The 15,758-nt window shown below is 36.0% G+C and overlaps 1 protein-coding gene across 3 annotated transcripts in view; it reads left to right on the forward strand.

The window, feature by feature from the left end:
• Window positions 1-15,758, forward strand: part of Cped1 (cadherin-like and PC-esterase domain containing 1) — a 257,384-nt gene that overhangs the window by 140,603 nt on the left and 101,023 nt on the right. For 2 of the 3 annotated variants that reach the window (XR_001230879.1, XM_005402311.2), the window contains exons 13-15: window positions 1,670-1,720; window positions 5,298-5,484; window positions 6,814-6,982. Coding sequence is in view for 2 of the 3 variants with exons in the window: in XM_005402311.2 (XP_005402368.1) it covers window positions 1,670-1,720; window positions 5,298-5,484; window positions 6,814-6,982 (407 nt within the window). In the remaining variant the exon portion in view is untranslated. The remainder of the gene's footprint in view (window positions 1-1,669; window positions 1,721-5,297; window positions 5,485-6,813; window positions 6,983-15,758) is intronic. The other variant, XM_005402312.2, reaches the window with a different exon arrangement.

Below are 15,758 nucleotides of genomic sequence, written 5' to 3' on the forward strand. Positions count from 1 at the left end.
AGCGGTTTTGGTAGCTTTCAATGGCAGCTTTGTTTACCTGGAAGTCTCTTTGAATCTGGTTCATGCATTCTAAGTCCTTCCTATATTTTTCATTGAAAGCTTCTGTCCCTTGCCTTTGTTTTTCTATTTTCTTATATGTTTCTTCTTGAGACTTTTTTAGCAGTTCCTTCATTATTATTGTCATTTCATTTTTTTGCCTGAGAGATTATTTCTGATCTCATCTCTTCTATGGCCTAATGGAGTTGTTTCTTTACTTCCATTGCAATCATTTCAGCTATTTCAGGCATGTGTTTACCAAGTTCTCCTATGTCGATGTCTCGTGGACTTGTTCTGAGTGTGGTGGAGTTCTGGGGTTGTGTTTTAGCCCTTTGTTTTGTCATGTTTGATACTGAATGCAGAAAGCTCAGTTTCCCTCTTCAGTAGCTGCACAGCAAAGGCCACTAGTGTCCCTAGTTTTCCTGTTGGTCAGGTTTGCCCCTGAGTGACCTCTGAGAAGCACTACTTAGTCTTGGGTTTTCTGGCAGTTGTTGATTTGTATGTAGTTATCTCCTGTCTCAGACATGGGCATTGGTGTCAGATGATGGCCAACCATCTGATCCAGCATCCCCTTGCAGTTCAGGACAAGTGCACAGCCCAGACTCAAGTTGCACTGGTGTGACAGTTCTGGTCCAGTGGCCCTAGTCCCCAAGCAGTTCACGGTACAGGCAAAACCCAGACACAAACTGCAGGGTCGACAGTTTGTGAACCAGCTACTTCTGTGTCTTCAGTCAGTTCAGGACACATACAGGAACCAGATGCAGGCCAGATGGGTAGCAATCGCAGATAGCCTGTGCCTTTGACCCCCTAGGGGTCCTGGCGAAAGTAAAGCAAGAACTCGAACCGCGGGACCACCAGCTCTTGGAGCACTCACTCACTCAGCACAGGGCATGCGCAGGGAGGGGCTATATGCCCCCTAGCCAGAGAAGTCCCTGGGGCTTCTGAGTGTGGACCTCCTCTCTGCTGCGGGTGCAGGGAAGGCAGAGACTCAGTCTGTAATGGTGGCAGGTCCTGGGTCATCCGCTCTGCCCTCAGGAAGTAGATGGGAAATACCTGGCTCTCTCTGCGAGTTTCAGCTGGGAACCATGGCTGTGTGAGTAAAGCATGGACTCCAACCATGAGACCAGCAGCTCTTAGAGCACTTGCTCACTCAGTGCAGGGCGCATGCAGGGCGGGGGTAAATGAATTATTTACACAGTCTATGTATTTGTATTTATTCATCTGTTTCATAAATATTAAAGAGTTTTCTAGATAGATACTTGGTTAATATAGCATAAGTAGTGGAACCAAATAGAAACAATTTTTAAATTCTAATGGTTTGGGAAATTATAGTGCTCAGATCATACAACTAGGAAAAACTTCAGTAGATTACTTTCAGGCAAAGAATGGCATTTAAATCATTTGTTTTCTTGCTTAATATGTTCCTTAGTGAAATAATTATTCATTTGCACTTCAAGTGAAGTAACTTTGGTTTTATTGTGGTTGTCAGCTTTATTTAGAAATTCTCACTGGTGTAATGAAAGTGAAATAAAAAACATGCACTTTACTAAATTATTATTTTTTTAAGATAACAAAATATGTGTCTTCAAATCTTAATTAATGATTTTCATTTTAAATTTGTTTCTTTTTTTAGCTACAGTTCCACAAATTTTGAATGAAAATGACAATATACAATGCACTAATGGTGGGTTGAGATTAAGTTTCAGCAATGTAATAAAATGTTCAGGCCTAACCCTGACTTAAAAAAAAATGGTCATTTTATCATATTTGAGTATCCTTAGGCTACTAATTTTAAGCAGATTTTAAGAAGTTGCATTTATGGTTGAGACAGTATCTGTCACTTTTGCACAAAAAGATATTGTAAGTTATCTATCTTTGAGCATGAAATAATGCTTGGATTTGTGTTTACTTATGAACAGTAACTTCTAACATCATTTTGAAGGCCCTGAGGGGTTCTAAGGCTTTATACTGAAGGTTCTTCAAGGGGAAGAGTTTGACTTAGCAGCTGTATACATTGATCTTTAGGGATCTCACTGCTTGACAAGGTTTCTTTCTAGCCAGGTGATTGCTGTGATGGAGAGTACTTGAATAGAATTGTCTTTGTCATGGTCCACTGGAGCCATTTTCAATTTATTTTGTTAAAATGTATTAATTGTTACCAAACCATAATAACCATATGCATATGTAGTTTATATAAACTTTAAATTAAAAAAAATAATTTTTCACTCTGGTATTATCACTATGGTCATGCAACTATATCTTTCAAGGAAGTCTAACTCAGTTTTAAAAATCAAAAGATTTTTAAACACCTGAGCTGGATCTTAAAGCTGGGTATTCCGGTTCTTTGATCAATGCTCCTGAATTTTCTTAATATGCAATAGTGTATGGTACAAAAAATAAGGCTTCTATATAGTAGACATTTTAGTCAGTGTGTATCTTTTAAATATGATTATATCCATCTGTCTGTATTTGGTGCTAAAATTACATAATTTAATATTGGACAAAGAAAAAAACCAATTCCAATAAAACATTAAAGTTGAATAAAAATGTATTGGGTTATGTTTAACATTGTAAATAGAAGTTCTTTCAATTTAATAAAACGTATCTTCAAAATACAAATTGATTCATTCATAATGTTGTAACACTACTACTACAATCATGGTAGGCTGACAAATAATAATAAAATAATAGAATTTAATAGAATTTAGAAAGATATACAGTTAAAAATAACACTTCAAATGATCATTAATAGGGAATAGAGAATAGGTATGACATACATTGTCCCTTTCCTATACCCACTGCCTGGTCCCCTATCCTCAGAAAAATAGTGCTTTATATTCTCCTAGGACACTATTGCTTAAAAAGCAGTGGACAATGACTAATAAGAAAATTAGTAGCAAAATTAGAATACACATGTGTTGGGCATCCACTCTGCCACTTCCCACCTTAGAAAGCCACTTCACCTCTTCTGGAATCTCTGCTCAGTTGACAAATGAAGGAAGCATATTGGATGATCTCATTTTTTTTTTTTTTTCAGTTTCTAGGTAACATGGCAGGTAAACATGTTAGATAATGTCTGTGGCACTGTTCGTGTTTTTATGTTGAGAAAAACTGGTACCACCTGGATTTTCCTAATTAATCTTCTTTTATGTTATGTTTTTAAACATTTTTTGATAATGGGTTAGAACAGGTAGGATTATCTTTAAGATTCTTGGTTGTTTTTGTGTTTAATATGAATTACGACTAACCTTCAAGAGAGCAATAAAAAAATTATAGTTAAAAGGAATCCATTAAAAACAACCAAAACTTGGAACAGCTTTTCCCCATAACCTGCCAAATAGGTTAAGCAGCCTAATGCCACACATCTAGTGCTAGGTTCTCTGTAGAGCTAAGGTAAGCTGGTCTGAGACAAGTCGGGACTGGGGTGGGAAAGATGCCAAGGAAACACCAGGTGTTTGTAGGCAGCAGTCCTGATGATTCAGCTCAAGATGATGTCAGAGTAAATCAGCTTTCAAGCAGGGGTCTGGGATCCAGGGCGCAAGCCAAAAACACAGAGTTTTTGGAAAAAAATAAGAACTTGCCAAAATCCTGCTTAAGAAAATAATTACCCATTTATTTCATGTCAAGTGGGACTGCAGGTCAGTTTATAATGGATGCAAGCCCTCCTGAAGGCTCAGACTATTGAAGTGAAATGTAAAAGGAACAGTAAAGTGTTATCTCGGCCACTGTCTCATCCCTGGGGCACAACACCTGACACCCACAGCCGAAAGGAGGAGAGGTTCATTTCGGCTATGGCTTCCATCCACGGTCAGCTGGCTCTACACCAGAAATGATGTGATGGAAGGCTATGAGGGAGGAAAGGTACTCAACCATGGCGACCGGGAGAGTGAGCAGAGAGGAGACAGGGGTAAGAACACACTCTGCCAGGTCACAGCCCCAGGGACCCACCTCTTCTGACACTGTCCCACTGCCTCGCAGCAGTTCAGCTCCTGAACTCATGGGTGGGTGAGTCCATTGATCAGTGTAGCACCCTCATGATTCAGTCAAGCTCTGTGCCAAAGAGAGCTTGGGGAGACATCTTAGATCTAAACAGTAGCAACTCTAAACTGCAGAGAAGTGAACTCTTAGTGAATCTTTATAAAAATATGTCCTTTCAAAAACTGGACAGATTTGATTTTAGAAGAGCCTTTGTGAAGCTATATCAAAGAAGAGGAAGAGGCACTGATGTAAAATCTCCTTTCTTTAAACTTAGTTTTATAGATGTCTGCAGTGACATCTGTTGTCTTTTGTGTTTACATGTTGTTAAATATCACTGAACATTTTGTGCAAGACAACATAAGGATACTTCCATTTTGCTGATTTCTATAGAATTATCTTCGTTTTTGCTGATATTCTATTATTTATTGAAAAAAGCTGATGGAACAAAATACTTGCTGATATTTCTTTGAAGAACATTTTACTAAGTTACAGGGTAACTTTTTCTGTCTAAACATTTACCTTGAATATAATTTAACAGGGCTTAGTATGTGGGCCTCCAGAGCTATTTCCCTTTTGTCTCACCAAGACACTGCTGTAAAAATTGTACTATGAAAGAGGAAGATTTCCTTAATATCTTAGAATACATGGTATGAAACTATATTCTATACTCTAGTACAAGATGGAGCAGAAACTAGAACTTCCTTCTAATATTTACGGCAATTTCTCATGAGAAGGTGGCCTGGGAAAGGATGCCCTTGTGGCTGTTTTTGTGTGAGTTTTTACTGTAATGCTGGTGTTTACATTCTTTGCTCCACCTTGCTGTGTGTAAACTACTATATCAACCTAATGGCAGTTTAATGACACTTCCCACGAGGAAATTTTCCTTATAGCCTGCTGGTTCCCCTCTGTCACCACCACACAGAGGCACTGCCCACATTTCCACAGTTTCTTGATATATGCCATAGATGTCACATACATCAACTCACAGGACAGACTCTTCCCCACCTTCTTTGCCTTTAAATTTTCAGGGGTGGAGGGGGAAAAAGCCATCTGTATAGCACTCAAGTCAACAACTGCTATATGTAAATTCTACGATATTTGACAAATTGAAAATACAGCTGAAGCCAAAAATTAACTATGACCAAGATGCTGAGTGGACAGTCAGCCGGCAGTGATCACTGAAATTGTTCAAAGGATTTCGGAAAAAAACACCCTAATAATATATGGTTTTAAAGAATTTATCCATTTCACAGTTTTCTTTGTTGTTTTTGTTTTTTAATCAGATAAAGACACACTATGCCATCTCACGCAGATCTTTACACATCCACATTTGGACCTAAATCCTGAATTTGATGCAAAGATCAGAGATTATTACTCAGAAGTCCCATTTGATGTGGTGATGGTTACCATCGGAGCAAAGACTTCTAAGTGTCAGTGCCAGGTGCACTTGCAGGAGCAGGCGGGACCCAGGTATGGGACACTGGCTGAAAATGCATGCGTGGGCTCACTGGGAAACAGGCACTTGACGCAGCCTTGGAAAGTGATTCAGGAAAGCTGAGCCACGGGACCGTTTGGAAATATTGCCAGTGAGATCCTCCACTTTTTAGGCATTAGGTGTTTTAAAAGAACACACTGGTGCTCCACTGGTTTACTAGCAACCTGTAACTAACCTGTGTAGTGATATTGTAACAGGAGAGGATCTTGTTATATGTGCTACTGTGAGAAACTATTAAGGGAATGTCTTCACCGTCACCTTCCTGTTTTCACAAGTTGAAGTTAATCCCTTGCAATGGTGAACAGTTCAATCCTTCTACCTCAAGGTGACTCTTTAAAGAGGGGTTTATTGCTTAAACATGTTTGCCATAATTTGGAGATAGAGGACTACTGACTTTACTACTCCTGCAGGGATTTTTTTTGGTATCTGCTTTGAAAGTCACCAATTCTTCTGTTTGTAATTCTGAACACAAGCTAGAACTTTCTTAAAGCTGTGTCCATATGAGGAAATACTTTTTCTTCCCTGCTGTAGAGAAAGAAATGCATGTGGCCTTCCAGGCAGTCAGAGTCTACTAGAGATAAAAGAGCATCCAAGTCACTAGTCTGGGGCCCAACCTTTGTCATTCTGAGCGGTTTGTTCACCAGTTCTTTGTAGTTTCTATATTTTAAATTAGAACCATCATAATTTTTGTATAGTTATTGTATCATTAAATGAGATATATGACCCTGACAAGTGATTAATCAATATTAATTTCCTTTCATTTAATTAATGGAGGACATAGCTTGCCCTGGAGGATGGCTCTTGGCTATAACAGTACAATGAAAGAGAAGTTTAATTTTTTTCATATTTTTTATTCTATAAAAATTGAAGAAGAAAAAGTTAAGAGGAAAGAGTGTAATTAATGAACAACACATCCTTTGCTTATTATCTTAATTGTGGTAAATCTTTGTATAGGGCTATTTAAAAACTACTGTAATTTATTGACTTACATAAGCAGGTGTGATTTTATGCATGTGTACATTTGCTGTGATCTTTAGTCCCTGAGAGCCCTAAATAATTTTAATTAAAAAGCCCAACATTTTTTGGACATTTAACACATGCTAGACACTAGGTTAAAAGTTTTATATGCATAATTTGATTACAAAATTTTTATTTTAGATTTCTTATGAAATAGTGCAGACTTTACCTATTTTTTACAAGTAGTAGATATTTAGTTAACACTGTTGTCTGAATTAGTGTGAGCTAAATAAATGTTGCCCATTCATATTCATTCTCTCTCTATTCTCTTTCTATCCTACTCCTAGCTTTGCCAAATACCCTCTTGGTTTAGGCATAAATAAAATCTCAATGCTGGTGGTGGATGAATCTCCAGCAGAGGGCGAGACTGTAATCACGTATAAATTCTCCATTTATAGAGAAGACCGTCCAAGTCTTCCCATTTTTGAGGGCTTCAGAGCTTGTGGTTTTGTGCAGGTAAGTGAATTCTACATTTGCACTTGAGTTGAATTGAGAATGGCTTGTTAACCTAGGTGAAATGTGCCAAACAAAAATTGTTACAAGAAATCATAGGCTCTTAAATATAAACTGTGGTCCCTGCAAAGCACCAAAAGTGAGTATCAGGCAGATATCTCAGGTGCCTCAGTGTGAATGGTTTTCTGTTTAGTGCGGTCACTACTCCCTGCATGTATTGTGTTCAGGTCATTGATTGTGGTTACTGTTTTAAAAAATGTCTGAGCACTAACACTTACTTATGAAATTGGTTTCACATTTCTCTTTTAAATTGTGCTGTTTTTCTTGGATTTGTCCCTGGGTCTACTTTTGACATTTTAAACTGGATTTAATGGAATTCATTTGAAAGAATGAGAGGAAAACTTATGGAACTCTTTTACAGAAGGGATACTGAGTGTATGAAATTAAATTTGCTTAGGACAGTTACACTTCTCATTTACTTCTTATACCATAATCATTTCTTACAGCTGTACTTTCTTTCAGAAACACATACCATTTTATAGCCTTGTTGTTTTTGGAGGGGAGTAACTGTTACTCTGAGATTTTTGTCTTGTTTGACAGTTTTTCCCTCTGCTTTTGCCTTTTTGTAGTACCGTATGTATAATCTTTTATAAAATTTTATGTCATACAAATACCCTCACTTCCAATGATTCCAGACAAGTAGTAATGGGTACTAATCCATTTAGAAAGTATAATTGAAAATATACTCATGTCATATAAAAAGGGTGAATATACTATTGGGTATTTTGAAGTGTAGAGGATTATTTAAAGAGAGGTTATATCCAGCTGGGCCTTGGTAGGTAGCACGGATATCATGTGTGTTTGTATTTTTATTTATTGGCCAAAAACTAATCCTCACCCCCATCATCACAACTATCCCATCTATCCCCAAAATGTTCATACCATTTCATAAGGATACCTGTCTTTGAGATTTTTATTTTGCAGGAAATTACTTATCGTTTATTTGTGAATCACCACTAAAGTAAAAGGACCTTCATTTTGGCCTAAAGAATATTCTAAAGCAAGACAGAATGATCATTTTGAAGATTATAAGTAGTTGTACTTAAAAAAGATAGAACAGAGTAGGGTTCTGTGGACAAATAGGTTTACAAAGTAATGGATTAATGTTAATGATTATTTTTGCTATGAGGAGTCCTGATCCTTAATATACTAATTCAACATAAATTAAATATATACAGTGTGCTGCATTTCCATATTTATTTGAGGTCATTTTGATGGAATAGATATTAATACTTGTTTTGAAGAAACACTGGGCTAGAGTCTGGAGAAAATTTCAAAATATATCCCCCTTCTAGTTTTCCACTTCTCAGTTTGCTTTTATTTGAGTTGCTCAGTCTTTTTCCAAATTGGAAAACAAATGATACAGCTATGCTAGAAATGCTACAAAATGGACAAAAACCCAGAGGAAGATTTGCTTTTTGTAAGTCTTTTTGTATATAGAATTGTTTACAAACTAAATATTTTTACCATTTTTGGTGTAATAATCTATCTTTCATATACTGTTGGTGAAATGTTTGATGGCTTTGGGAACCTTTGCCTATATTTACCACATGTAACTCTCTATATATCACATAGGGTTGTAGGATAAATCAGGTATATACCCAAGATAAACGAAGTCATATGTCCATGAATTTTACTCTTAAGAGCTGAAAGTTGAAAGCAACTCAATAACAAAAGACATAAATACAACACAATACTGTTGAGATGCTTAAAGATAAATGATGTTACTAATACACATACCATGGAAGACTCTTCCATATTTATGTTGATAAAAAGAAACCAGACATATACTATGTTTTATTTATATGAAGTTTTGAGCAGGCAACACAAATCTATGATGACAGGATTCAGAATAGTGTTTACCTAGGGTTTGTGGTCACCTTTATGCAAAGGGGAACTTTGTAAATAAATGGTCTACATCTTGATCTAAGTGTTTACATATATAACCAAGAGGTACATAGATATATAACCATTCAACTGTGCAGTTAAGATTTCTGCAATTTACTGCATATGAATTTTATAATATATAAAGCATATATGTACATTTGGATATGTTTGCATATTACCTGTACCTCTGTAAAGTAAGAAAATAATATTAACGAGAAAACATATACCATTATCTTCTCAGATATATCGACCAAAACAAGTTAATTACTAAGCAATTAACTTAAAGAATAGATAATATTACCAATCTGCTAAAATATAAAGAAAAATATTTGGTATTTCTTGTGGAATAAATCCAACAAATGATTATAGAAAAGCATTTCAGTCATTTAAAAGAATAATTTCCAGAGGGGCTTAATTTGAAGTTTATGTGTGGTCCTACAATAAATACTATACTTTATAACATGGAACAGTGTCTAATAAGCACTAGTTTTTTTTAACTTTTCTTTTAAAAACTGTCAAATGAGTGAACAGAAAAATGTGGCATGAATAATATAGGTTGCTGTAGACACCTAACTAGTATCTAGCAACCTCATGAACTGGAAAAAGTAACAGCAGTGGTAGGATTTCCTCACCTTACATGCCAGCTGAAATTGAAATTCAGAGGCCTTTCCCTTATTTTTCTGATTCTTAATCTCATTAGGGTTGTTAGGTTTCACTGCAAGCTCACAGCACGACAAAGGTTTTAATACAAAAAGCAAAGAATAAAATTTCTAATGCCCCATCAATTCTCAGGTATTTGAGAATTTACAAATTAAAACTGCTAAGGAAATTTATCTCATGAGACTTAAAAACTATTGGTTTTCCAAACTCTTCTTCTTTTCTGCCAACAATCATTGTGCTTTCACAGTGGCCTGAGGCTAAAAGTCAGAATACAAATATTGCAGACTAAATGATAGGCTGTTCTATTGGGATCCCTCAAAACCTATACATGTAAAGCTAAAAGGAAATGCAGTAAACTTAATCATGGTTTATACTTTTTGATGAAAGGGACACTAACAAGTTCTCTTTACATTTTAAATTAGATATTGGTCTAATAGACTCCATTATTAAATTATAAATCAATATTGACTTTATTTGTGCTGCTATAATGAAATACCTGAGATTGGTTAATTTATTAAAAACAGAAATTTATTTTCTCACAGCTCTGGAGGCTGTGGTCCAAGGCACTGACATTTGATGTCTGATCAGGGTCTTTTCCATACATCCTTACATGGTAGAAGTGGGGGAAGAGGCAAAAGGGGGGCATGCTGTGTCCCCATGTGCAGGGACAGCCAAAGAGAAAAATACTAGGCATGAATCCATACAGGTGGCCACACCCTTGTAATTTATTCACATCCCCGAAAGCCCTACCTCTTAACATTACTACAATGAGAATTAAATTCCAGCAAATGAATTTTGGAGGATACTCAGACCATACCAGACACAAATGCCAATCCAAACCGAAAAAAAGGGGAGATAGAATCCAATAGTTCATTATTCGAGCCTCTTAATTTTTCCTTCCTCTGTTCTTTTACATTTTGGGCATCAGTTCACTCTAACATTTTGCCAAAAGACAACAAGAACAGAAATCAAATACAGAGCATATTATTCAATTAAAAATCAATTGCCACAACTTTTGGTAAACAATGAGGTAAATTTGTTAGATATTTTGTAGCATCTCTATTTTCAAGCATCATTAAGTGGCTACTACTTGAATTTATTTAATGTCTGCATTCCAGTTGTTATTGTGCCAATTGGAAAATGTGTGTGGTAGCCATGGAACCTCATCTTACTTTAGCTATTCTGGGTGAGGGAGAAAGGGATGATTTGCACAATCTATAGAAGTAACTAGATTTGGGCTAGGGGCACCACTACCGCCACTTGAAGATGCTTAATTCTTTTTTTTTGGAATCTATCTTGTGTATTGTAGGCTGTTTAGCATCGTCTTTGGTCTCTACCCACTAAATAATTCCACTAATGGACCTTGTGCCCAAGTCGTGATGAACAAATGTGTCTCCATACACTCCCAGTGCTCCCTGAGGGGCACAGTCAACCCCAATGGAAAATCACTGATTTCTGCCAGTAAGAGTCCCTGCTTTTTCTACTCTCCTGTATATTTGCTAGAAGTGCAAATAATTTAAATGTATACCTTCAGCATTATATTTTGGAAAACTATATTTATCTTGTTTCATCCTTATAATTTTAATCATTTCTAGCCAGTGGAACTATTTTGACACCCCTCTATTTTACTCGATAATCTGCCATCATTCAGTCTAATAAAATTATTATAATCACAAATATGCATTCAATTGAAGAAAACATGTTCTTAATGAAATGTAAAAATATCATGCAGTTTACTTAGGCTGTTACTTCATTTTGATTTACCCATGAATAATATACTGTTTAGTATTAGAAAGAAAGTTTTAGAAAGTAATAAATAAACTGATATTATGCCTGGAAAATGTCATATTTAGGAATTAATAAAATATATTTATGTTCTAAGGAAATTAAAATACATATGGAGAAATACTTCTTTGAATATCCCTTTCCAAATGAAAAAATTTTGACATGGATAACAATATAATATCCATAGAAATTGATTTGTGTAGATGATCTATGCTTTCATATACATTTTGCCTCCAAATTGTTGTGTCAGAATAGAGCCATAAATAAAATCTTCAGAAAGATCACATAGAAGAAGCCTAGGAGGCTATGTTCTGTGGGTCTATTTGCTCGAACCAGTTTTCAACTTAAAGTGGATTACAATTCACAAAGGGAAAAAATATCAAGGAAAGAAAAAATAGTATTTTTAAAGAGATTTGTTAATGTTTAGCTATACATTAAAAACTGGCATTTGCTGCTTTTTTAACTTGTCATTTAGATGCTGAGTTATTAAATGGTGTGTGAATGACTTCAATTATAGTATTTGGAAATGTTTTATAAATCCTTCATATATTTCTGTACACTCCTAACACCACAGAGAACTATTATAAAAAGAAAGCTCAAACGGATTGTTGCCTTATATCATAGCAAATGTCCAAATAAGAGAACAAAAGTACATTCATCAATACCTATTTGATAAACCCTGTTAGTTTTCAAAATTGTAATACCCATTAAAACCCATTCTTGTGGTTCTTAGTTATCTTGGCTACTTCAGTCTACCAGAAGAATGATTTAATTTTCTAACATTACAATGTGTACTACAGTGCAGTGCTCACAAGCCAGTAATGGGTTATTAAGTTCCTACTATGCATTTTTATCTTTGAACCACGCTGTGTGCTGCAGGGGAAGATGATAGCAGTGCCAGGAGCAGAGCCAGTCATAGAAGTTGTAATGCAACATTTATAGAACTTTACTATGTTGCAAGCATTGATTTAAGTGTTTTCTCTTCTCATCTTATTTTATGTCCACCACAACCTTGAAAGTAGCTAGTATTTTATCCCCCTTTCCTTTTTTTCAACATATGCAGAAATGAAGGCTTTCAGTGGTTACAGATCATGCCCATGCTTCCTATGTGACAAGCATAACGATGACAGAGATGGGACTGAGTGCAGGTGCTCCTCGACTTCCAGTAGCCTTGCACCCTGTTAAACCCTTTGCATGCTGAAAACGTGCTGCTGAAAACTTATTCAATGCTCCTAACCTAGCCAGCATCCTGGATTAGGTTCACCTGGTTAAACGTGGTCAGAAGTTGATCACTGTTATGGGCCTCTGAGAGCACTAAACGCTTATGTGCCTAACAGGGAAAAGGGCTCTGCTTCAATCTGCAGGCCCTACAGCAGCAACATGGATTTCAGCCCTGAAGACCCAGACAGTGTCCATTTGTACAAGCCTTGTTAAGGGCCTCACTTAAACATCTACCCTTTCCCTGCATTGCAGGTTTTGTGTTCACGGACCAAACAGTCCTTTCCCACCTGTCCTCAGAACCCATGCAGTACCAAGGCAGGCTCACCTGGGGCTCTGAATGTGGAAGCCTCAATGGCAGGGAAACATTTCCGTATGTACAAGGCTTGGGAATCTTTATTTGACATTGTTTTCTCAAAAAATGGTCTAGATTTTCTCAAAAAATGGTATAGATGAGAGAGTTATGTTCTTATATGGTGATCTAGCTACTTCAGTGATTATATGACTGATCTTTCTGTGTTGCCGAAAGACTGATGTTAAACACTCACTGTATGAGTTAATAATGTAACTTATGGTCAGATAATTTATTATTTAAATCAAAACTTTGTTCAGCACATCTGTTCTCCAGGCTACATCTGCTTCCTTCAATAGAAGAAGCAAACTTTTATCACCATTACACAGCAGAGCAGTGCAAGGTGCAAGAGAACTGCATCTTCCTGGCTCCAACAGCATCTACAGAAGTTTCTCTGAGTACAGATTTCCGCTACATTCCCTACGTTTGCTTGACATCTATGCTTTGACATTCTGAAACTGATTGCTGAAGTAGACAGGGAAATAGAAAGGAAGTTTGGGGTTTTTGTGGTTGTTCTGTGGGAGTAAGTGGATCTCAAATGTGGCATTCAAAACCTTTAAGGGGCTGGAGTTAAGAGAAAAGCACAAGAGCATCTCTGACAACTTCAACTCTTAATCCCCAGTGTTTGTGGGGTTTTGTTGCTGCTATAGGCCTCTAGCACTTTTATTGCTCGTTTTTCTTGTTCTTCCGATTTTTGAAGTACTAACTCTAGGTATAGACCAGATGAGAGATGATGGTAAGCTTCTGGGGCTAGGTTATCCATTTCTGTAAGTCTTTCACAAACTGATCTAAAATATGATTTATTTTACAAAAGACATTTTTTATTTTAAAAATTAAAAAATTGACAAAACAACAATGAAGACAAAATAAAAAAAACACAAAAACAACAAAAATGATACATGACCTCAAGACAAAATGATAGAAATTTGCAATGGTTGCTACATTACATACTGTTATCTTCAACGAAGTTGCTCAGTCCACCGGACATAAGAATGTAAGATTGATCAAACAATCAAAGATAAGACTTCCACCTACTTCCTCTTCTATTAGATCTAGTGTTTCTGCTTTAATATTTAGATCTACAGTGACATTGTAAGGAACAAAGTTTAGCTTCCTGTAGGACAAGTTATTAAAGCAAATCATTCCTGTGGTTCTTCTGGTTCTTAACTATTTGGAAGAAATACCCCTTTGAACATCTGATGAAAATGTTGATGCCTGAACACAGGAAACAACATACACATCCAAGGCTGTATACTATTTCAGAGGTATGAAAAGCCTCAGGTAAAAAACTTCTATTCTACTAACTCATAATCTGAAGCAGGATTTCATGAGCAGTGACAAACATAAGGATAATTTCATTTCTTGCATGAATATATATGATTATAATTCAATTTATTGAGTATCTACTTTGTTCCAGGAAGCACAGTAAAGATTTAAATACATTGTACCATTCATGGTTTAAATAATAAACACATTAGTATTTATATAGGCATATAACAGTTTGGAATTATGTATAGTCTTTCAATCCTGTCTATTAGTACAGAGAACCAGCAATTGTTGTACTATATTTCTCAAAGCAAAACATCACTACATCTAATATTTACTTTAGACATAAATGTCTGTAAGACGCCACCTAGCCATTGCTTTCCTCTTCCAGGATCAAAAAGTAGTGATGAGACACAAAGGTAATGATAACTTCTGAAAACACAGGGAAAATTAGTAATTCATCATTGGAATTGTTTACATTGTCATTAGTCAAAGATACTAATGTGCTTTCTTTCAGCAGGATATAACAAATCGTCTTTGTTCAAAGAAAGCTTGGCCCGATGCTTCAATTAGGTAATGTTGAGAAAATTTCCACATCAATTTAACTATGACATTTCCTTTAATAGGCATGTGTTGTAGGAACAAAAATGGGGGATGGAATATTCTTTGCAGATGGTTTCACCCATTGCAGAATGTGGGCTAGTTTGACACATGTTCCCTGGAACCAGAATTAGGACACTTTACTGTTTGACATATTGAACTTCTTTTGAAAATACTGCTGATTTGTCTTATTTCCTTTTTCATTCATATCCCTTTTATAAGGAAGGACTGAGTTTAAAACATTGCACATGACCTCACCTCCAAAGTAGAATAGCTCTCTACCTCAGTGGCTCTCCTGTTCCTCAAGACCTCACTCTTTTGTGATGTGGTGCAGACTTTCACTCAGTGGTCTGGGTTCACTAATTCCCTCCCCCAACACTGCTCATTGCTGTACCTCCTTCTTGCTTGATGATACCCTTTCTAGATCTAATGTTTTGGAAAAGAAATATTGCATGTGGGATTCTAGACATGACATGGTACTTTAAAATTAAATTTCTAATGAAGATAAGAGATCTGGATATCAAAGGTGTAAGGAATAGTGGTGGTGGTGGGGAGAAATTATCTTTAAGTGAAATAATCTTTCTAATACTTTGTCTGGATTTGAGTCACAGATCACCATTTACTTTTTGGAGATATTGGGCAAGTTTCTCATCATCATATAAGGATAGGAATAAGATTTTCCCTAGAGAGAGCTTTTAAGGAAAAAATCCAGTTAATATTTTGAAGATTTTGGAACAGTGCTTGAGGACAGAAAGAGCTCATAAAATTAAATATAAAGTAAACATAGATTAGTTGAAGAGGAAAGTTTAAAATATAGACTTTTTTTTGTATTGAAGCCTAGTAAATTGTTAGAGAATTTCAGCTTACTTATATTGAAGTTTAGATTTAATCAGATGTCAAAATATGAAGGGCTTTGCAAAATGAAGTACATATGCTAAGTTGAAAAATAAA

This window comes from Chinchilla lanigera, unplaced genomic scaffold (assembly GCF_000276665.1).
Source record: "Chinchilla lanigera isolate Chin_1 unplaced genomic scaffold, ChiLan1.0 scaffold00078, whole genome shotgun sequence".
In the NCBI taxonomy this organism is placed as follows: domain Eukaryota; kingdom Metazoa; phylum Chordata; class Mammalia; order Rodentia; family Chinchillidae; genus Chinchilla; species Chinchilla lanigera.